Raw genomic sequence first — 24,390 nt, 5'->3', positions numbered from 1 at the left:
ATACGCCTGCTGGCTACAACCTCACGTAAGTGTAGAATAGAATTTAGGATCACGCTCATAGAGCCCTCCTAAGACAGTTAACTTTCGGCGCTGGCCATCTCCAGCGAACTAGTAATCACGTTCCCGCGAGACTGCCGCGGCATATTGACAGTGGTATGGTAGTGTCGTGTTTTGTTTTGTAATCAGCGTGTGTAAGTGTAATTTTACAACGGCTCAGATGCAGCATAGCGCATTATCATAGCTTTTGTAGCGGTTCTGCCAACATGTAGTGTATGTGTAGGGAGTACAGCGTACCCATGAGTACCACCAGAGAAGTCCGTGGATTAAAAGCCAATTTAATATTGCCATCACCCAGGGTCTTGAACTCGATACCCGGGGTGAGCCTAGTAGTTGCTGGTGTTTCTGTTGAGGTGTTTGTTCTCCGGGAGGGCGCCAGGCTAGTCTTAAGCGTCTAGCCGTTGTTGTGGTGGGTCGTCGGCCCCAGCGTGCACTACTAAGCTCCTAGGCTATATGGTGGCTGAACACAATGAACACGCACGTTTTTGAACGGATGGGAAACGCGGGGAATGGCACGTCCGTCCTAGTTGATGACCCGTTGTCGACTGCCGTTGACCGCGGCCGGCCTAGGAGTGGGGGCGGCAGCGTCAGCCTGCATAGGATAGGCTAGGGGTGCGGTCTCGCAGCGGGGTAAGGTACTGGCGGGGTGGAGACCGGGCTTCACTGTCACAGGCGGTACGACGTCAATATAAACTGTGTCGTCTACGATTATTCCGTACCATTCCGTCCTCCACCCGGCCAAGCGGCCTCACAGCCAAGTAGGGAGTTTCAGGGTAGATTTCCATTCACGTACCTGGCGGGGCACGCGGCGGCAGAGTTCCCGCGACCCATCACCAATGGCCTAGTGTCCCACTAGCCTGCCCCCCCCCCCCCCCTGGACAAGCCGTACCGCGACGCCTGTAGCGCCCGGGCAGTGTGATGGTAAATCATTATATACTAAAAAAAAGGGGGGGGGGCGAGTATTATAATTACCATTTAATTGTAGAAAATGTGTTTCAGGACAGTTTTGTCATCATAAAGTTTTATGTGGCATACCAACACACGTATTTCCCTCGATGATCACAGAAGTGACTATATACATGTTAATGGCACCAGACTCAGTTTCACCATCTGGATGAAATAAATGAAAAAGTGAACTCTGTACATGAGCGAAATTTGGCCAACAAATCGGCATTGGATAGGACACCAAAATCCATTCCCAAAAATTAAGGAACTGGCAATGTCATATTGTGTACTAGGAATACAGTTATGGTACAGTTACAGCTTATTTAACGACTAAACCCCTTATTTTTGTGTTTTGGAATATCATTTTATAACGAGTCTGCCACAGGACTAATTCTAGTATGTTGCGTGATTAACCAGTGTGTAACGTGTTTTGCATTTTCAAGTGTCACTGTAATTTGCCTGTGCAAATTATATAACTGTAATGTGTAATTAAAATCATGTCTTCTTCAAAAAAATTTCTTCTTCAACCTAATATATGTAGAAATCGGTCTTTTTTTTCCTTTTTAGGGAGTGTGTACTTATTTTAATAGTTAACACGTTCAGCAACATCCAACAGCCGTGAACCTTGTGGACTATGCTGGGGCCGACGACTCACGCAACCACAATTGGTTACATTACAAACTAGCTTAGCGCCCTTTCGGATGGATTTCAACCATCCGGAACCAAACGTCCCACAAGGCTCAGCCAGTTTTCAGCAATGAAAATGCAGGTAACTGCGCGTGTTCATATCTTTCTTCAGTTTTCATTTTAAATGCTTTTCAGTCATCTGATTGTGTCACGTGTTTGTAGCTACTCAAATGTTATTTCTCTACTTCTGGTTGTGATTTATTTTTCTTACCAACTGTCTTTGGTCGTTATTTTATTTGTAAATAAAAGAAAACGTTTATAGGTTATGATTGAAGTTATTAAATGTTCAAAAGATGCATAACATTGGTCGTTTTGCATTAAAAAATGCCTTCCAAAGTTCCTGTGTGCATAGGGTTTACTTATCAACAATGAAAGTTTGTATAATCACTCCGTTTAATTTTTTTTTTAACTTACTGGAAATGTATATTCTTTAACCGTTTTTCTGGTTATTTTATGTAAAAACATTATTAATTTTTAGTACACATTTTCTGTAATATTTTATAAAAATACATTGTTTTAAGTTCATATTTAATGCCAGAACCTGAGTTTTTAGAGTAATAGATTGTTTAATGGAAGATTGTTTGTTACAGGTTTTAGATAATGCTTAGAATCTTTACAATAAATTATAACAGATGTGATTAGTATACATACTAAAATGACTATGATTTTTTTTTGTCAATCAACCGTTGTTATTTCTTCCTCGTGCAGTAATGGTGGATTACATCAAAATTTGCATATATGGCACAAACTGTTATTTCTTTTTTATTCCAACTACTGTTATTTTTTCAAACCCGAGTAGTAATGTCCTCTTATCAAAAATTGTTTCAGACCCAAGTATTAGAAAATTATTAGAATATTTACAATTAATTATTATATATTTTACTGTATAAGTAGTAAGGGAGTCAGGAATTTTTTTTTAACTAACCCCAGTTTATTTTACCCTTAAGAGCATTGGTTGGTTGTATTAAAAACTGTTTCAGGCAAAAGTTTTAGATAATATTTATACGACTCCTAAACAATTCAAATGGATTTAATAGTGTGCATATTAAGGTAGTCATGATTCTTTTTGTCTTTCAGCCCCTATTATTTTCCATTCCTTGCAGAAATGGTTAGTCATATGAAAAAATTATTTCAAATGTAAGTTTTAAATCAAATTTTAAAGTTTACTAATAAATAAGAACTGTATGTGGTATGGATTTTATGAATTTCTTCTAGTTCTACCCCTGTTTTTTTTTTTTAACCCCTTGCAGATATGGTTCGTCTTATCAAAAATTGTTTCTGAAAAAAGTTTTAGATAAAAATTATGAGATTTACAAACAATTTGAATGGATGCGACTGTGTCCCTTCTAAGGGAGTTAATGAATTTTTTTGTCCTCCAATCCCTGTTTTTCCCACCCCTCTCAGTTATGGTTTGTTGTATAAAAAATGTATTTATACAAAAGTTTTTTGTATTAATCATACCAGTTATAATACTTTTGAACAAAAGCAATATTCATATGGGAGTTATTGTGAAATTTTAGTTTTTGAAAGAAAGAAAAACTTTCCCTTTGGTCAAATTTTGCCAAGATTTTTTCCATGACTAGATTTTAAGTATCATTTTGGAAGTGAGAAGTGATTTGTACAAATTTACTGCAGTTAGGCCTATTGTGTCCTTAAAAATGTGATTTTGTGTGTGTGTGTGTTGCTGTGTGTTTCTCCAACTTTTTATCCTCCTCCCTAGGAAGTAGTGCAAGTTCGCAGCTGTTGGAGGATAGCAACTCAGTCATTCTGGCAGTTATATTTTGCATTTTACTAGCACTGATTGTTTATAGCAGTGTTTTTCAAACTGTGGGTCGCGACCCCGAGGGGGGTCGCGAAGCCTTACTCGGGGGGTCGCCGGCTGAAGCTAATAATGCTGACTCGCTAACACTGGATGCCTGAAAATAAACCAGACAATATAAAAGTGAATAGTCAATAAAAAATAAGTATCGGAACCTTTGCACACCAAAATGAAGTACAATAAAAAGTTGTATGCAAACAACAAAGAAATAAACATCATAAATCATCAACAGTAAAAACAGCAACAGAATAGACTCGACTTGAACTTATCGCTAGCATTTTGAGGGTCTTAACAACACTTTGTGGAGACTAGGGAAACACTATTTTATTACCTGAATCATAGTATTTTGCTGCTGACTAAGAGCTTTCAACTTTCGTTAAAAGAAATCCAACGGCTTATCAGCTTCTTTTTTATGCTTGGTTGTGAAATTTCGCATAAGCTTTGACGGTTTCATACTCTCACGTGATAAAACATCGCCGCAAATTACACATTGAAGTTTATTATTTATGACTGTGAACCCGTATTTCAAATAACTGTCATCGTAATGTCTATTTTTTTTTTGTGTTTGTTTCACCACCACCGCTATTGACACTCGTACCAGATGTTGAAGGCTGCAATCTTTTGAGAAACTTATCCATTTTACAAACGCGCCGAGCAAGTGAAAAACAAAAGAATGACGTCCGTACTCATCGGTGACTACGCTTAACTGGGTGAGATGAGAATTGAAACAAAAGAACATTGCGGGCGGCGGCGGGTGGCGCGCGCGGGTCGCTTCCTGTCGCTGCAATGACAATGCGGCGTGGAAACGTGGCTGTTGCCGACGCAGTTTGACCCGCGCGAGTTGGCGTCCAAGTTAAGTCGCACGTAGCCTTACCAACTTACCTCGTACTTACTTTCAAAACTCTCGCGGCTTGCTGCAGTGTGTAGATCCGAATAATAGATAATTGTACCAAAATAGAAAATACCATTAACGTAGTCTTTTAATTAAATAATTTCTTTGTCTTTCTGTGACACAAGGGGGTCGCCGGAATTTTCCAACTTGTAAAGGGGTCGCGAAATCAAAAAGATTGAAAAACACTGGTTTATAGTATAATATCACCTATAATTGTAACTTCTTGAGCATTAATGCCCTAGACCCTTTGTTACGTTCACAATTTTAAAAATTGTAGTGTATAGCTAATTTATATTTTTTTTACAGGAAAAGAAAGTGTTAGTTAACGGAATCAACATAAACTATTTGAAAGTTGGTAGTGGTCCTAAGGCTGTTTTGTGTCTTCCAGGAGCATTAGGTGAGTGAAGTCTAAATAATTCCTGTGCATAAAATCACTGTTACTCAGTGGACAAGTGTTGTTTCAAATATTTTGTAATTTCCCCATTCTAATCTCTTCACCCATCATAGTTTATAATGATTCTGATGACCAAGAGCCTTAATTCATTCATATACCAAAGAAGATGCGTTGGAACCTTAAAATGTACTACTTAATGTTTAATGCAAAGAAAGACTCAAGTTAAAATTTCCTGAATGAGTTTCAAGCAGGGACGAGTTTCAGAGGTTGATTGGAGAAGTTTTGAGCTTGGCATATATGAGTGATGATGTGTGGTGCTAACTGCAGGATCAATATGGACGGACTTCAAGCCTCAGATTGAGAACCTGAGCAAGTCCAAGTTCACCCTCGTGGCCTGGGACCCGCCGGGCTACGGCAAGAGCCGGCCCCCTAATCGCGACTTCTCGCCAGACTTCTTCCGTCGGGACGCCGGCTTAGCTGCGGCACTCATGAAGGTTCACAATCACGCTGGTGGAATAGCAGTTTCTGTATAGCATGTTTTTTGAACGTCGTGCTTAAACTTCCAGCTCGTGTGGATGAATGTTACTGTCAATTGGGTCAAATTTCTCTAAAATACACACGAAGGAAAAAATAGTGACAAAAGAACAGAATCACAAATGAACTGAATCGAAAATAACTTACACTCATTTTCATTATTACAAATCATTTTATTCTTTGTGGTTTGAAAGAAGAATTAATATTTTAAGTGCTATACAGACTCACAATTTTTATGAAAAAATTATGAAAAATCGAACAAAAGTTTTGGTGAATGGTCGCTACGTGTGTGTGTGAAGTGAAACTTCATAGACAGAGGGATCAAAAATTTGTAGAGGACGCAAGTATTTTAACACATGTACATTTGTATGTATACCGGTGTGCATGTATGCGAGTGTGTATAGATGCAAGTGTGTGTATGGAAGTATGTATGTGCAAGTGTATGTATGTTCGTGTGTTTGTATGCAAGTGTGTGTGCAAGTGTGTGTGTATGTATTCAATTGTGCAAGTATGATAGCATGCTATAAAGCTAACATTCCATTGGGTGATGCTGTTGCCATCGGTGTTTTCAGCAAGGTATTTGATAGCTTAAATTTTATAGATAAATGTGCATTGCACGTTTTGGTACAGTACTCTCTTTTACACTATTCTTTACACTCTGATCATGTCATTGCCCCAAGTTACCCTACAAGGAGTAAAGAAGTTTCACTTCTGTAGTACCAGTACAAAAATGTTTTGTACTTGTATTTGATGGGTGAAATTTTTGTTTGTAGTATTCTGCCTAAACAGTGTGTGACTAGTGACTTCTGACTGGTTATTCTTCTGTCTTCTGACAGTGGAACCACTGTCAGAATCGGAGCTAAATAATTACATTGACCTGAAATTTAATTTGGCCTTGAATGTAACATGTTGAATATTGAAGAAAAACTTCATGATAATCTTGAGAATAAAACAACTTTGATAGGAGGAATACCCAAAATTAGAGTTTGTTCTGAATGAAAGATGAATTTAATTACATATGACCATACCAAAGGCATATTCAAGTACTGTAACCAACCCAAAATGTTGTTATAACTGTAATTTTTAAACTAGGAAAAGTGCTGTTCCTATGAACTGTGGATAAAGGATTGAGCAGCTAGGGATAGCGTGTATTGATAGCTTGGCATGTGACTCCTCTGTTGCAAGGAGTTAGGGCTGGACAGATTCTCCCTGCTGGGCTGGAGCGACGGAGGCATCACCGCCTTGGTCCTGGCCGGCACGGAGCCGCAACTCGTGGACAAGATGGTGGTGGTCGGTGCCAATGCCTACATAGTCGAAGAGGAGCTTAAAATGTACGAAAGTAAGTGTGGCAAGTGTTAAAATATGTTTCGAGGTGTCTGTTCTCTGTCTCAAAAGTGTGTGTGGGTGGGTGGGGGGGGATCCCTCTTTTATTCTTTCTTTAAATCAATATTATGAATTAAAAATTATTTAAATTGTTTGACTATCTCAGAATATTTCGTGGCATATGTATATGCATTAAATATTTGGCTAAAGTATGGCTTTTACTATGCTCAGACTACAAAATCAATTTTATATATTTATATAATAGTAACTTAATTTTTGTGATCCAGTTGTCTTCTGGGTTTTCATGAGGGTTATGCAAATAAAATACCTAACTTATTCAGGAAGAAAAATTACAGGTGTTGCCAAACTGAAGAGTCAAACTTTTAAGGTGTATCACGCAGGTATCACCTTGGAAGTGATATGAGATGTGCTGTGATTAAGCAGTTATAGAGTGCAAATTGTGGGGGAACTAGAGTACCGTGAGAAAGCCTACTTGCTGATGACTCACTTGAGAATTATCTAATTAGCCCAGGGCTCATGGAATTAGGATCTGGATTACTTTATGTTCTGATCAATACACTGCACAGCAAGGTGGCACTGCGGTAAGGCAGTGTACTCCTGTTCCGGAGGTTATGGGTTTAATCTCAGTATAACCAACCTGATTTTTTTTTTTTTTTGTTTTCCACTGTTCCTCAAAATCACTATTGGGAAAAGCTAGGGTACGTAGTTCCTTACTGTATTTATGACTTGCGTTGTTGCGTGTTACCACCCCTGATGCCAATGACTTCACTGCTGCTTAGAAAAATACTTAAGTACATTACATTTGAAATGCATTGGTTCAAGGTTATTTACAACCTAGCAGCAGCCCAGTGAATGTCTGTCAGGTATCCGAGACATAAGCAAGTGGTCAGAGCGGATGAGGGCGCCGATGATCGCCCTGTACGGGGAGAAGTACTTCAGAAGCACGTGGAGCCAGTGGGTGGACGCCTTCGTGTCCTTGTACGAGCAAAACGCCGGGGACATCTGCAAGGACGTCCTGCCCCTGATCAGGTGCCCCACGCTCGTGGTGCACGGCAAGGAGGACGCGATGGTGGCTGCAGAGCACCCCCACTACCTGGCTGCCAACATCAGAGGAGCCAGGTACTTCACCAGTAGCTACCTATCACGGGATACGTTCCATCTCGTAACATTAGATTCATGCTTCTGAGTATAGTAAACGCATCAGGCAAGAACACACATTGGAGAGGTGTTTTTTTTTTTTTTGTTTTGTTATGACGCCACCAAACAGTATGGCTTAGTGATGGCCCGATATTCAATATTCGATATCAGAGATCGGTAACATCGGCACATTTTTCAATATTGGACATCGGTAAATACTTGCGATATTTTGATAACCGATGTTTTCTCTCGCCAAGAATACTTCTCACATAACCTTAACCGTAATTCCAAGCTTATTTTCCGCGGGCGTAATTTATCTTTCTTCACGTCAGCATATTACCTAGTAATTCCAAGCATATTTTCCACTGAAACAATTTCAAGATTTCAAGCCTATTTCTTCTTTCTGATACTGCAATGCATCCCGACGGTACAATTCTTCCATGTGTACACAAATCCCAGTCATTAGTGCATATTTATTCGTTTCAGATATTCGCAAAATGTTTTTGCTTGATGAATTTTCTAAGTTCACTATGTGTACATAAATTGAAAACATAAACAAAAATAATTACGATATTTAATTTAATAAGTGGTGTAGCCGTAAGTCAACATGAAGAAGAATAAAGTTGCTGCTTGATATAACAGACATTTTCTTTCCGTGTCATTTCATGGTCGCCAACTGCTGTTCTATACACAAACGTTACTTAAGTTTTACAAAAACTAAAATATGAAACATGTTTAAGTAGGGCAAGTTGCAGCAAAGGTATTATGTTGGCTATATTGAGTGCATTGCCAACAACATAAATAAGATGTGTGGTTTTATAATATAAACTTTGCAGTACGTTTCAAAGTTGTATTGAAATTACTTTTCACGTATTTTTAACGTGTTTTCGCACCAATAAATGGAGTGATACACTTGAACAATGGTCACAAAATTTGCTACTTGAAGACCTTCCTTTCTAGCGTGTCGTTTACCGTGATGAAATTTTACAAAGGGTACAAAATTTTGATGTTTTTCGGCGGTAGCCTACAACTCACGTAGTTTCGGTTCCCTACCACGTTCGTGCAACTTCGGATTTCTCTCAAAAATTGAAATTAAAAAAAATTGAATGGTTGGGTTAGGTTAGGTTAGGTTAGGTTAGTCACAACATGCTTGAACTTCTGATTTAGCAGCTGAAGTGGCGTTAATACCAAAACGCAAAACTTCGGAAATCTTCGGAAATTCTTGCAGGGAACCGAAACTACGTGAGTTGTAGGCTTCCCGTTTTTCTGACGGTATTTTTCGTAGATTACAGTTGAGACACTAGACTCAGTACATGCAGTGACTTGTAATTCATACATTATAAGCAAATACACTAGAGACTAATACCGGACAGCTACTAGATTTCTCAACATTTCTCTACAAAAATCTAAAATTTGTTTCCTTGTAGTTACAATATGTTTTTTTGCATACTGTAGGTAATACCTACACCAGAATATTGCTTTACCTTGAAAAAAATTTAATTTTTTAAGACCTTGAATTTAGAGAGCTTATTTGTAGGCCATTATGATAAATTCATTATTAGCTTTCATTTAATGTGAATTTACAATATTTTACAATTAATAAAAACAATATACATTCACATAAGTATGTTTTATTAATATTTAACATTTTTCATTATTGTCTCTAACAATACTCCAGAACCACAATTTTATTGAATCAGTGTTAGAAATGAGATAGTCCTAGTATCGAAGTATCGGGTATCGGATCGGTAAATTTGGAAATATCGGAATCGGTATCAGGTTTTTGGATATCGGGCCATCACTAGTATGGCTGTTTACAAAATATAAGTTTTATGAGTGGCAATTTTATTATATATTAAAAGAAACTCGGCATCTACGCACAGAAGTTTATTACTTACTCGAGTAGGAGACTGATGATAACCACAACACTAATACAGTAGTACTAAGATGAAAAGCATCCATTAAGGCCGGAGTGGATGTCGGCCTCAGGGTGTCTCTTCAGGCTTGCCGGCAGCATCGGGCGCGTGGCCATCGTAAATAATTAAAATGAGCTAATAACTTTTGTTGAAATTATAATTATGAGTTAATTTCATTACTATTTTGAAAATTAGGTTATTGTTTTATTTTTGCTGTTTTAAAATTAAATGAGGCTAACCTTATATTGTGGTATTTTGTGGTCCTTGAAAAGTACCTAACTATCAATGTATAATCACTATAGTTTGGCCTACAAAATAAAAGACAATTTTTTTTTTGTAAAAATATGGAGAAAAAATAATTGCATTTGTGACCTCAAATAATTTCTGATCCAGTCCCATTTCCCGACCAAAATGTTTCCGAACCGACATTCCCTATTCCGCCCAGCTCTACATTCGACCCACCACTGCTTTAAACAATACGTATTTGTTGTCATGTCAAATATTTTATTATGAGTAAATTTAGTTTACTATCTAATCATTAATTTGTATTGCTTCTATTGGTGAAATAGGTAGTCTACTTGGTAATGGTTAGAGTCCCGTAAAAGTGGTTTTATTTTTCCTTAAATTTCGTTTTGAAAAAATCAAATTTCGGTTTTATTTCGCTGTTTTGGTTTTTCATGTTTAACTTTTGAGAATGGTTTTATGAACTACATATTCAAACGACACCACAAATTTTAAAAGAATGTATTAACTATACATATGGAATTTTACTAACAAACATAAAAAAGTAAGATTCCTGTACAAATAAACTACACATATTTGAGCATTTCACTTTACATGACACCTAGATTAAAAAAAACAAACTTTAATAGGCTGGTTTACCGCTGCAGGGCATTGCTTAATATTAATTGTTAATTAATAAATACAGTTTCAAATGTCCCAATTGGAAAGCAATAATTTCAATGTAAAATAACAATGTTTAGTTGAAAGACACCATTGTATAGACTTCAGCATTTTCTGGTTTGAGATTTCTTCTTCTGTCGCTAACTATGCAAGCATATGTAGAAAAAGACCTCTCTGAATCAACATTGGTTGGAGACAACCATAGTAATTTTAAAGCAAATGTTGCAAATTCAGGATATTCTGCTTTAAGTGAACAAAGAATTTGACACAGATCAACAGTCTGTGTGTGTGCGTCTCGTAACTGTTCTGAAACTACCCTTTTCAGGACTGTCAAACCTTCAATAATACTTGGTGTTTGCAAACGTGGTTCTTTGAAAGCTGGCAATTTAAACATTAAATTTTCTATGTCCTTTTCGTTCATGGATCGAACTGTGAGGTGCCTTGGATTTAATAGTTCACTGCATGCTTTGAAAATATTTCTGGCAGGATCTGTGGACATCAATGTTTTGAGCTTAGTTTCGCTTTTTTGAGCAGCCGTTTTCAATTTAGCTGTTACTTCAGCCTGTTTTACAGTTCGAAGAACTGAAAGTTTTTGCTTTAAAGCAGGTGAGAATATTCCTTCCTTGAGCATCTCCAGCTTGGTGCAGATATCCTCCAATTTGAGATGGAGAAGATGGGATGTTGGGAAAGAGTTACCTTCCAATAATTCTACTAAGGCAACCAATTTTGGGCAATTTTCACTGACGAAACAAGCTTGTATTCTGACTTCCTGAAGTTGATCTTTAGACATGTCATTCATGAAATTCACCCCTGCATTGATACAGTCAGAAACTTCATTCATAAATTCAACTATGTCATCTAGATATTGATCAATGTAAACAACTGCCTTGAACCACGAGTTCCAACGTGTCGGTACTGGCATTGGAAATTGCTTGACTTCCTTACGATCTTCATGCTTCTGCCTAAGGAACGACAGATAAGCATGTTTCCTTTTTCTTGTGTTCAAAAAAGCACTTTTGACATTCACTACAAAACTGTTTAACTCACTAAGAGTACGTTGCCAAGTACTGCCTACCAGATTAATTTTGTGCGCCCAGCACTGAATATGTATCAAATGTTCACCAATAACTCCAACAAGGGTATTTGCACATTTGTTCATGTACGCAGCCGAGTCTGTAACAATCGCAATGCAATTCTCAAACTTCACTGCATATGTATTTAAGGTTTCAAGTATGGCCTGAGTACATGTTGTTGAATTGGCAGTGTCCAAAATCACTGAAGCTGCCAAGTGCACATTATTAACTGAAGAGGATTTGAGTGGCTTGAAGAGAATATTAAAAACACAATTCCCTCCTTTGTCTGTAGTTTCATCGCACAATATGATTAAGTCTTCATCTTTAACATTTTCCTTAATTTCCTTTTTCATTTTCTCACCAATTAATGGGACATACTTTCTTCGCAAGGTGTTAGCACTAGGCAAATCTCCACCTCCAGACACATTACTAGCAATCCAAGTTCGTAAACTGGGATGGTCAAGTTTCTCCAGTGGAATGCTTGCAGAAACAAATGCTTCTGTCATGCTTCTCACAAACAATTCCTTGTCAGTTTTGGCTTTTTTTGCGATTTCTTGTGTTTCTTGAAGTGATAGTTGCCGTTTGCATAAACTTCCAAGTTTCAGCTTCTTGTGGCGATCACTTTCAAGGTGTTTCTTTAAAGTATCCATCCTTTCATGCTCTAGCCTGCAGTTGCAAAACTTGCACATAAGAATGTTGTCTGTGACATAAAATCCATCACATTTAAACTGGGCAGCCCTGACCTGAGGCGTTACCTTAGGCTTTGGCATGATGCCCTAGCTATTATCTCACGTAGTTCTTATTAAAATAAACTGATTATTTCAGGCATTCTTCTGACACTGTACACATTACAAACAAAAGGATGGCAGATAGGCAAGTTTTGCTTGGCTAAATAATAGTGGCACGGCTTATACTGCACTCTAAAGTCAATACTGTTGGCAAATAAAAATTGTAGGCTTGAAACAGCTCGGCACGGCCCGGTGTCGCCTAGCGCGCTGCCTCGGCACGGCCCGGTGCCGCTTCACCCGGTGCCTTGGCATGTCTCAACTTAGTATTCTTGTAATATTTCTTGATGCTTTTCTTTGTCCCGTTGATGCCGTATTCACTTGCTCTGCGGTCGTATTGCATTTGCTGTGAAGTGTAGCTACGGCAGTTAAAGGTCACTGATTTTGCTTATCAATCGGCGTAGTGCCATGTGTTCATGTTTACGAGTAGGTTGCCAAGCCAGTCAAACGTAGTTGAAAGCACGAGGTTGTTAACCGTTCAACATGAAAGGAAGAATAAAAAATATATATTTCTCTACAAGATTAATGTGTAAATACAGCTGTAAGGCGACAGTTTGCAGCAAAGAAGTGGGTTGAAAATCATGGCAGCTAAATTGTTTTGAAAACATCGCCGGTATTTTTTATTAACTTTGTGTTGATGCTCAGGTACGTTTTTCTCTTTTTTAATTTGTTTATGAATGTAGTTACTGCACTGCTTTCGTTTCAAATTGTCATGATTACGTGACGGGAATACTGTAAATCATTATTTACTTTCACTACTACAAAGCGGCCATGTTGGAACTTAGAAAAATGGCGATGTGCCGTCAACGTCGTGTTTACTTGTTTTTCGCGATGTCTTGCATGGGTGGTCTAATTCATTAGCCAGATTCTAATTATTATCTTAGCACAAAATACTCAAAATATTAATATCAGTTTTATTTCTCGATGCTGTGTGATTTCGGTGTTTTGTCGCGAATTAAGGTAAATTGCGGTGTTATTTCGCGATATCGCGATTCGCGAAATTTCCGTGTCTCTAGTAATGGTGTTATTGCTTCCTCAGAAACAACTTTCTTTGTAATTTTTTTTTTTCCAGGCTACACATTTTTGAGCATGGGAAGCACAACTTGCATTTGAAGTTTTCTACAGAGTTCAACAGTTTGTTTGAAGAATTTTTAGATTCCTGACCAACACTGCTGCTTCATGATGAGTGAGTTTGCTTTCTTCCACACATCCTGTGTTACTGTTTACACATTTACAGTTGTTGGTCTGTGAAATGGCCGAGTTGTTTGTTACTTGCCGGACGCATGAATAAAACTATCTCTTATGGCTATTACTCTCTCTATATCCTTAGCTATATCTTATCTCTCTAATGCTTAGTGAAAAACTTGTTTAAGGGTTGCTCTAAATTTTTTCACACAAAAAATTTGTGTAAAATACGTGACCCATATGTGGATAAATGCAGTACGTATTTGGATTCAGCTTCATCCTATCTTACCATCCCATTCCTTTATGTAACTGAAAGTTTTGGGTGAGTGGGTGTGCTGATCTCTTACTCTCAGAAATTAACATTCACATGCATGCAACCATTTAGACTGCTTCCATCAATATGAAATTAAAGGGAATCACAAAGTAGGAGCAACAGAGATACTAGAGACCTGAAAAAAAAGGAAAGAGGGTGGTGTTATTTTTCACAAAATTCACAATAAAAAGCGAGGTTATTTCTTTTTTAAGTGCACTTTTATTTGACTGCATTTAATTTAAAAAAATTAAACCATAAACTAATGCTTATAAATAATTCCGTATTAATTATATTTTGTAATTGTTTTATGTTATTACATTTAAAACTAAAGATGCATAAAAATTTAAACTGTAAATGTTGAAGTTAGTCATCTAAAGACGGCATAGTGAACACTTCAGCATTGCTTTCTTTCAAGTTCTGCTTTCTGTCTGTGATTACTAAGTTATACTGACTAAGTAAAATATTGCGATCATGATTTTTCCAGGTCCCTAGAAATGGTGATAAATGACATGGTTTGGGCAGTTACAGTCCAATGTTAAAAGAGAACCTTTTAATACATACTAATATTTAAAAAATTCATATCTCTGATTTATCTAAACGATAAACATTCAAATAAATTTAATTGAAGGGAAAAAAAGCTCAAAAAATTATTACACAGGGTAATGGTAATGTAAAAATTTATTAGGCTTTTAAAAACATTTATTTATTTTATGCTTTTCTGTACGTAGTTTCAAATGTAAACAAACGTAAAATAATTTTTTTGTACCTATTAGGTTGTATGATCATATCTTGACAAATTGAAAATGCAAACAAAAAAATATTTTAAATGACATGAAGCATCCCCTCAATATTGAATGCTTTGTACAGCTGAAATACTAAGCTGTTTGTTTATTGATTACACAGTTATTTAAGTACTTCATCTCATGATGGGTTATGATAATAGTTATGAATAACAAAACATTTTGGTCTCGTACTGATAGTAATTTCTTTACTACACCAGCTTTGCAACGTTCAGTATCAGTGCAGCACACAAACAAAACAGAAGCAAGGAACAGTTCCCGAGGAAAGTGCTGTGCCCACCGCTCGCGGGGGCAGTCGGCGGGAAGGTCCCGTGGTCGGCCGTGACCACGAACGTGCGTATTTGCATCGGGCTGAGAGAGACTGAGAAGTTGTTTGCTCCGTGGCCGAGGTGCGGCCTGGCGCTGTCGGCGGTGCGCCACTCGAGCCGCTCCATGCTCGATAGCTTCTGATTGCCGTCCAGCGTAGTCTCGTACAGGGATCGCACTGCCATGGGTGCCAACATTTCCTGAACAAACCATCAGCAGTGTCGGCCGCGAGTAGTTCCGTACAAGGGACTAGAGTGGACGACCAGATGAGCTCGGCTGTGATGTCACTACAGCGAGCGACAACTGAAGATCAGAGAAAACCAGAGGACACAGACCGACCATTGCTTAGAATTCATCTATAGTTTGTCTGTTGCCACTGTCAAATTTCTGTTTATCTGTTACGTATTTTGGTTGCACAGGGTGGTTGAATATGTCCGTAAATAACTGTCATATGTTGGTTTTTTAATAAATATAACTCAACTCCACGAATAAATATAATTTGTTTAGTTGAAATATCTCAGTAGTGGTGTGAAGCTCCGTGAACAGTGCAGTTATTACACGTTTTTGCCGCTCGCCGGGTTGGCGACGGCAATTGATGTCTCTTGCGCAGCTCAGGCGCGGTGAGGAGGAGAAAATAAAAATAAACCAGCCAGAGAGTGTGAGCATGTGAGCGTGTGCGTCTGCATGAGGCCACGTGGCGGTGTTGACTGTTCTCCCATCCCTCCCATAGTCGTACACAATTAACGTGTCGATCTTGACAGGTGTTTATGATGCAAGTGTGCTCGATCGTTATTGGTTTTGGGTGAGATTTCACACGTTTTAAACTGAACATTCTGAAAAATAAACTGCAGACATCGTTGGTGTTTTGAAGTGCGGGGTTTTTATGGTAATGTGCGTGCTGGTTTTCATAGGTAAGAAAAAGAGTAGCTTGCTGGTTTTCATAGGTAAAATAAAGAGTAGCTTGCCACTTTTCTCTCTCCACGCCAAGGGGATGGGTAGTAAAAAATAAAATATGTACTATAGATGAAAAAGGAAACACGGGTATAAAATTATCAGCCTTTTTTCTTTCTTTTTGATAGGTAGTGTGGGAATTGGAGGAATAGTAAAAAGAGGGGGACTTGTGAGTGCAGGACTGCCACCTAACACCTTCCCGTAGTGAATAGACAAAGAAGGACTGAGGGTCAACACCAGTGCATATTTCTTACGCGCCAATAAGCCGAGACACTGTACACAAAACTTCAGTGGAACCATGGATCTCTAGAGAAGACAGATATATGGCGTAACCCTTACGGTGAAAATGTTAGGTTTTCATGCCCAAAATCATTGGTACAACCCATATGTTGGGGTGACCCTTCTGCAGGTAAATACCATACGTACTTTCAAAAATAGAAAGAATTGCATAGAACATACCCACTTTAAACATTTTACTGTCAAACATACCCACTTTAAACATTTTACTGTCATTGCTTGAAGTTCCATTACTGCTAGCTGCAAGGACAAAATATAATGTACAATAAGCATTGTATTTGGCATTCAATTGGAGGTTTAGACAAGTTGAGGTTATCATGTTACTGTATTACACTTGATTATCAACAATGATGCACATTGTAATTTATACCTTCAAGTCGACGGTGACATTCTGTGACATTTCAGAGTCTTCGTCCTTCTCCATGACGTGCTCGACTCGTAAGAGGATAGTCCCGTTTCTCCAAGGCTCCAGCGTCAACAGGTGAACATTCTCAGGAAGAGAATTTTTTAGCCCTTTGACCTGTTGCAATAAACATAATGCTTTTAATGTACAAACATATTCCATTTAAGCAAAACATGTACGGTTTCTTTATTTAGTTAAAATAATTTTACATATTTTGTTTGTGTTTCAAATTGTAACAAATTATTTTACTAAGTCAGATATAATATTGTTCATAAATATTTTTCCTTCAACTTTAACAAAGAAAATTTTTTGTTTTGCTCATGTAACTGTTCCTTTGACAGCATGTATGAAGATCTTTTTAATCTGTTAACAGCTTAAGGGGACTGCCATAATATTAGTTTGTTTTGGACTACATGGACTTTTTCTTGGCGTGTATTAATAAGTGGGTTTGAATTTAATCTTGAGCCCTTCCCTCATCGGATGAGCAAAACACTCCAGTTATTACGTTATGAAGTCTGGTTTTCTTGTGGAGGATGACACCCCTCAACGTCCATGTTTTTACAAATAATTGGGTTTTATTGCAATAAAAGATATGAGTGTCCAGTTAAAAAATGAAGTGAGGAAGATATGGACAGGGAAGCGTGAAGTTGCCCTGACCTGGACGGGGTTGCCGTCCCCGGGCGAGAGGAACACCAACGGGGCCAGCAGCAGCTGGTTGGACAGGAGCCTCCCTCGCGTTGCTGTGTTGCCCACCACCACCACGTGGCGGCCCCGGGCCACCACCCCCGCCCCGAACGCGGTCTCGTTGAGCGCCTCCGCGTAGTGCTGCAGCTTGAGCACGCGTCTGTGCACCTGCGCAGGACACAGCTTGTGTGGGTTGCAAGCGGCACCCGAGCCCCTCCAAAGTCACGAAATGAAAACAGAAATCATCAATATTCCAGTAATTTTATTTTTATATTGAACATTTGAGTTCGTGAAATATGTATTTTGTTACATACATTTTATCCATCTCAATTTTTGTACTTCACGCAGTTTTTACTTTTGCACTATTCTGAACCAACCAAAGAATTTCTAAATGAACCATTAAATTTGTGGAGTTGTAAAAATAATTTAATTTAAAATCAAATTGAATTCCGTGTTTTCTTGTATAATCGTTGCACATTTTATTCTAAAATCAAGAGTGAAAAGTAGGGGTGCGACGATTGTGCGAAAAAAAAATTTTTTGTTAGGTAACGTTAGTCATAAAAACAAAACCCGTTCATGGAAAGTACGTTTATTTAAAAAAAGGTGGAGTATACAATAGCACGCCAAACAATCTATATTAATAATTCCTTGAACAAAAACCTTTCTTCAACTTTAAATAGAAAAACCACAACTCTAACGCGAACGCAAGCCACTTGAATCTGACGTGAACTAAGGCCTAACGTGTCATAGTACACACTTGCCACGAGAGAATGCGGGTTATCAAATGTAGTTACCTCGGCACCTGACAGAGAGTGCGCATTGCATCCAATCGGCGAGATATCGATATTCGACTACGTGCGCGCGCTCTATACGGGAAGCCACATAACCAAACATGAATGATGCGCTGGCTACATTTTTATAAGCGGTACGCCGCGGTAACGCAGACAATCAGATAAAGGAAATACCGTTTAAAAAGTCTTTAAAAGAAAATTTACACGTCAGACAACTTTGTGCTTCCGTTAATTAAATAAATAAGTGGTAATGACCGAAATTAAATTTTAGGTTATACCTACACCGCGGCAACACAGACGATCAGCTAGAGGAAATAACGTTTAAAAACGTCGCTATAAGAAAATTTACAGGTCAAACAACTTCGTATTTTTCCGTTAATTTATTAAGTAAGTGGTAATGACCGAATAAATATTAGATTTCTACTTTAAAATATATCGTTTTATACGGAAAAGATACCTACACAAAGCGCTTGGCGGGACCAAAAACATCATGCGAAGTTTACGCGAGAAGTTTTTTTATCCCAATTTTGACAGCCTAAAATATGGTTGCGACGATTACGCGCGCGACCATTATGTAATAAAACACAGTATTCAAATATTTGTTAAGAGAGATCTGGGGGTAGTGCTCGCAATATTTACAGACTGTTGAAGTGAGGGATGTAAGAGACTGCATCCCTGAACACATTGACGAGAACCAAAACACCCTAATGAAACCTCGTGTCCTACATGTGAGGATCGAACCCGGTCAACATGGTAGGAGGCATGGTCATCGGGGCACGGTGTGAGTGGTGTGAAGCCGGCGGCTGGGGGGTGTTACCATGAGCTCAACTTGGCCGTCCCGCAGGCTGCTGCCGCCTTGCGACCGGTCGTTGAGGACGATGAGCTCCAGCCCTCTCGCCTCGTCCCTGATCGCTATCCTCGAGGTGACGGGGTAGTAGTTGCCCGCGACCGGCTCGGAGATGTTCCACGCCCACGTCGGTCTGCTGTTCCTCTGCCTCTTCTGCATTTCCCTCCCGTTGGCATCCGTGTAGAACACGCCCTTCGAGTCCAGATCCGTGGTGAACCGGGAGATCACCTCCTTCCCGACGCCGTCGCTGCGGCGAGACACAACAGTGTTTGACAGTCATAACACTTTCCAGACCAGCAGATTATGTACTGTTGTTTTATGTGCCCTACAAGCTTTCCTTTTTTTTTTTAAATTTCATTTTTAAAATGTTTTAATAAATGCATTCTCATTCTTAGATATAATGGTTAGTAGGTTTGAAATTCATTCTTTTGAATCATATTACAAAATACATCTCAGATTATAAAACCTATTTAAAATGAAGGAAAGTTGCTAGGTACCCGTCCATGTAGGATCCGAAAGCCAACTGACAAGACTAAAACACTGCGTTCATATCACACATGATGATCGTAAAAATGTTAACATTAAACTTATCAGAATTAGTATAAATTTTAATATTATAGATGGAATTTGTCTTTGCATAATTATTGATGCTCTAATTCTATAAAAGTACGTTATGTTGGTTTTTGTAACATTATTTATATTTTTGTTTATATTTTGTTACTTACTCAACAGGTATTGGTCCAACCATCCATTCAAATTCAATAAAATTTTCTTCCTTGTAAATTCGAATGACCTGGCTCACCCAACTGTTGAAAACTTGATGTATTTCTTGAATTAAGTCCCCTGTCATAAAATATACAAAATTAACAAAAACTTTTGTGGTAGTTAGTACCACAGATGGACAAGTCGGAAAATTTTTGGGTCAAGCCGAGCAGAGCTCAGTGTAGATACCTTTGAGTCGAGTCGAGTCGAATCCAATCTTGATCATTTTTTAGTTTTATGGAGTTCTAAAAAATAGGGCTGAACTCGAGTAATTGCAGAAATTTTGGAGAATAATTTTATATTCCTGATGTTTATGTTATTTTTCCATTAGCTCATATATGTCTTCAATGAAAATCATTTTTGTCAAGTAAATAAGTAAACTATAACAACCAATAATACCTATTTTATTCATTTCTTTTAAAATTAAGTATTTTATTCCCACTGGATACTGGAATACAAAATAGATGTGAAAACCTTTCAAGTCAAGAAAAATTCTCTGGTTTAGTGAATTGAAAATGAGAAAATACTAATAACAACTTGATATATGTTTTTCATAGTTTTAAATGATTTTGACCCTACAATGTCTGTGTATATGCATAAAATAGTTTACCAGTATTTCATTTTTTTAGTGAGGGGTTAGTTTAGATTAGCTACATTAAAATGGTAAGAATGTTCAGTAGGTTATGTTATCAACTTTTAAAATACTTTAAAAAGATGTGGACTGTGACATAGAAAATACCGTAAAATTACTATAAATAGGAAGGACAGTTAGCCACGTTAGTTTCTTTCTATATATAGCTTCTACGGCTATAGTTGGAGTCTTTGCCCACTTTCACAGATACACTTGTATACTACTGGTTTACAAAACTCAGGCATTAAAAATCACCATCAAAGTATTTTTTTCTGATTCTTGTAGAACCTATAAAATGCCTTTTTTTTTTAAAATAAATGTTATTAAATATTATTAAAACTACAACTTAAAGGAGACCCCTAGTCAGGTGTGTATTTGTGTTGGCTCTTGAGCGCAAGGCTCTCAGTTGGCATGCATGGGGCATGCTGAATGAAGTACAAGATATAATGCAAATTCTTTGAGTGGTTTCCAAAATCATTAACAAGCATTTCATGGTAAAAAATAATTCTGAAAACACGTTTTAGCAATTTTCACTGTCCTACAAACATAGTTAAAAATAAAATACTGATACAGAACTACACATCTGAACTCAGCGTATCCATTAAAGCTTTTCGTAAACAGACACCACTTTGATATCTTCAGCAGTTTTTGAATTGCTTGGTTTCTTTTGAAGCTCTGCTCACCGTAGATAGGCGGGCCTTTAATACATATACGTAGTACATACACTAGAGAGGTGCAGAATATTTAATCAAAGTTATTACTGAAAGGAAGCTATGTCACATAAATGCTACAGTCGAATATAAACTATTTTGTTGACTAGAGTGAATGGGAATATGCATGCTCACAGATATTCTGTAAACAGATGCTCATATACAACATTTCAGAACAACATGGTAATAAGGGGACATCCCAGGAATTAAATTGGGCTTGCACATATACCCTCTTTTATCGCATAATCGTCGCATGCGCGTAATCGTCGCACCCATATTTTAGGGTGTCAAAATTTGGATAAAAAAAAACCTCTCGCGTAAACGTCGCATGATGTTTTTGGTCCCACTATTAGATGCCAAGCCCCACTATTAGATGCCAAGCGCTTTGTGTAGGTATCTTTTCCATATAAAACAATGTATTTTAAAGTATAAATATAATATTTATTCAGAAATTAACACGTTCTTATTTAAATAACGGAAATACGAAGTTGTGTGATGTGTAAATTTTCTTTTAAAGACTTTTTAAACGTTATAATCTTCATTGTTCGTCTGCGTCGCCACAGTGTACCGCTTACAAAAATGTAGCCAGTGCTTGTTGCAATCATTACTGTTTGGTTATGTTGCTTCCCGTATAGAGCGCGCACACGTAGTCGAATATCTATATCTCGCCGATTGTAGGTATCTCTTCCGTATAAAATGATATATTTGAAAGTATAAATATAATATTTATTCAGAAATTACAGCGTACTTATTTAAATAACGGAAATACGAAACTGTGTGATGTGTAAATTTTCTTTTAAAGACTTTTTAAACGTTATAACATTTATTGATCGTCGCCGTCGCCACAGTGTACCACTTACAAAAATGTAGCCAGCGCTCGTTGCAATCATTACTGTTTGGTTATGTTGCTTCCTGTATAGAGCGCACGCACGTAGTCGAATATAGATTATCTGCCGATTGCATGCAACGCGTGCTATCTGTCGAGTGCTGAGTTAACTACATTTGACGGCCCGCACTCTTTCATGGCAAGCGTGTACTTCGACAGTTACGCGTTAGTTCACGGTGTCACAGATTCAAGTGGCTTGCGTTCGCGTCACAGATTTTGTTTTTCTATTTGAAGTTGAAGAAAGGTTTTTGTTTAATGAATTATTAATATAAATTGTTTGGCGTGCTCTTTTAAACTTCTCTTTGTAAATAAACGTACTTTCCATGAATGGGTTTTGTTTTTATGAATACTTTATCTAACAAAAAAAAAATTTCTGCATAATCGTCGCACCCCTACTTTTCAAACTTGATTTTAGAATAAAATGTGCGACGATTATGCGAGAAAACACGGTACATAATTTGGCTCCTTTTACCTCTCAAATTTGCATACAAGAGTCTATCCAAGGTGGCTCTTCCTTTACCAACCCAACATGGCTGAGAGGGGTTGGCAACAAAGGTTGGAGTGCAAGTCAGGAATCTGTGCAGAGCAAGCAATCATAATAGCGAGAACTGATGAATACCTGGCACTTTGCGTATAAAAGGAGTTTCGACAGTGCTGTTGTCAAATTAAACTGCCCTACATCAGCATTTCACGCCTAGTAAAGCTGACCACAATGCTTGGGAGACTGCACTGATGTATCTCCTGATTGGATCAATCACGGGTACATGTTTATTGAGACTTTTATACTTCCTTCAGTGTGTATGTTTAAGACTTACATTTTTGTATCACCACTACTGAATCTAACTGCATGTTTGGTGCATGCTGCAAATCTTGCAATGCAATAGGTACGTATTACAGAGACAGAGGTCAATAACTGTATCATAAATGCCATGAAGAACACTTTAAATATATTATGTGAATATGCAGTATTTATCTACACTAGTTGGTACTACAATCTCAAGACTAAGCTTTAGGCTTGTGTGATGTAACTTAGCCTACGGTGAATCAAGTTTTTATAAGGGACCGCTTGTTAGGCACATTATTTTGTGTCACAAATTTGGCTGTTTAGATATATCAAACTCAATGCTAAATATAAAACTGCTCAATAAATACCTTTATAGATGGTCACATTGACTTTGTCTGTAATTTTCTGGACACCAGCCTCCGTTGGTCGAAATATGTATGCCCCTGACGATGTGTTGGCTGACTCGGCATCATTCCCGAGAAAGGCATTGTAGTGCAGCATAGACTGAGATAAATGCAAGTCGATGTTGTTCATGTAAATCTTCTCCACAATTCCTGAGTCCATGTTTAGTTCGACGGTTACATTCTGTCAACAAAAAAATTATTAATTTAAATTCATATTTACTCTTAGTTGTTGTTTTACAATAAATTTGTTTGTGACTTGTACCATGTTTAACAATAACATTGCCTTCACTTAAAACAAAGGATCTTTTTTAAAACATTTCTTACCTACTGACCATGAACTATATAGTAAGTAAGAATATTACTAGAAAAGTTGTATAGCTATAAATTTCAAACCATTCATTGAATGGTGAGATTCTCTGACTGGCAAGTTGTTATGCTTGTCCGTCTCTGGCGATCATTGTCCGCAAAACTGAGTCAGCTAAAAAGATAAATAAATGCTGTATCGTCGGTCGTGACCACCGGCGTACTGACCCCGTTGGTGATTGTGTGATCGCTGCTCGCGACGCTGTGCCCTTGCGAAGTGCTCTGCGCGGAGGAGACCTTGTAGGATCGCAGGCTGAGCGGCGGGATGTGGGCGGCCCTGAACACCAGCTCCTGATTGGCTGAGCTGTTCCTGTACGGCAGGTCCAGCACGGACTGCGGCACGGGCACCAGCTGGGAGGGAACTGTTGTGCCTGCCACACACACCGTACACACACCCACTGATACCCCAGGACACAGTAGCGGATCCAGAGGGGGGGCTAAGGGGCTCAAGCCCCCTCCAAAAGCATCTGGGTCCACTATTGTTTTAGTGTTTGCCTTGATAAAGCCTAGCCTCAGCTGGGTCAAGCCCCTCCGAAACCAAAATCCTGGATCCGCCACTGCCAGGACATTGATATTACATGGCAGCATGTGTTAGTGATTCGTGAACCTGAATTTACTCACGCTAAAAGATATGTTATGTGTACTGTTATTTAATGCAGTGGAAATTGGTATGAATCAGTTGACTAGCAAACATGACTATCTGTAGTAGAGTACATATTATGTTTGCTCTAGGAACAGAACCTATTACAACACTGCTCTATTTGTGCAATCTTAAACTTCACACTGT

At 38.2% G+C, this 24,390-nt stretch overlaps 2 protein-coding genes across 6 annotated transcripts in view; one reads left to right on the top strand and one right to left on the bottom strand.

Moving 5' to 3' along the window:
• Positions 1-1,885: 1,885 nt before the first annotated feature.
• LOC134532645 (valacyclovir hydrolase) lies at positions 1,886-17,671 on the top strand. Of its 5 annotated transcripts, none has more exons than XM_063369291.1 (7): positions 1,886-2,063; positions 4,707-4,797; positions 5,122-5,288; positions 6,514-6,667; positions 7,536-7,791; positions 13,559-13,672; positions 16,744-17,659. In XM_063369291.1, exons 1-6 carry the CDS (start codon positions 1,983-1,985, stop codon positions 13,647-13,649), a joined length of 840 nt encoding a protein of 279 aa, XP_063225361.1. In that variant the 5' UTR covers positions 1,886-1,982; the 3' UTR covers positions 13,650-13,672; positions 16,744-17,659. The 5 variants fall into 5 exon arrangements, 4 of the variants coding, with proteins under 4 accessions (XP_063225361.1, XP_063225362.1, XP_063225364.1 ...); XM_063369294.1 differs by lacking the exon at positions 16,744-17,659 and adding an exon at positions 14,985-15,583 and having other exon boundaries at positions 1,902-2,063; XR_010075165.1 differs by having other exon boundaries at positions 1,907-2,063; positions 6,514-6,659; positions 16,744-17,671.
• Positions 14,645-24,390, bottom strand: part of LOC134532641 (lysosomal alpha-mannosidase-like) — a 26,127-nt gene continuing 16,381 nt past the window's right edge. Inside the window, exons 11-17 of the mRNA XM_063369285.1 lie at positions 23,772-23,974; positions 23,205-23,421; positions 19,789-19,906; positions 19,034-19,310; positions 17,399-17,593; positions 16,709-16,858; positions 14,645-15,290 (exon numbers count right to left, since the gene is read on the bottom strand). Of these exons, the coding sequence (XP_063225355.1) occupies positions 14,976-15,290; positions 16,709-16,858; positions 17,399-17,593; positions 19,034-19,310; positions 19,789-19,906; positions 23,205-23,421; positions 23,772-23,974 (1,475 nt within the window). The 3' untranslated portion in view covers positions 14,645-14,975. The remainder of the gene's footprint in view (positions 15,291-16,708; positions 16,859-17,398; positions 17,594-19,033; positions 19,311-19,788; positions 19,907-23,204; positions 23,422-23,771; positions 23,975-24,390) is intronic.

Source organism: Bacillus rossius, chromosome 6 (assembly GCF_032445375.1).
Source record: "Bacillus rossius redtenbacheri isolate Brsri chromosome 6, Brsri_v3, whole genome shotgun sequence".
In the NCBI taxonomy this organism is placed as follows: Eukaryota; Metazoa; Arthropoda; class Insecta; order Phasmatodea; family Bacillidae; genus Bacillus; species Bacillus rossius.
Note: the sequence above shows the minus strand (reverse complement) of the source record. Positions and strands in the feature narration are given on the sequence as shown.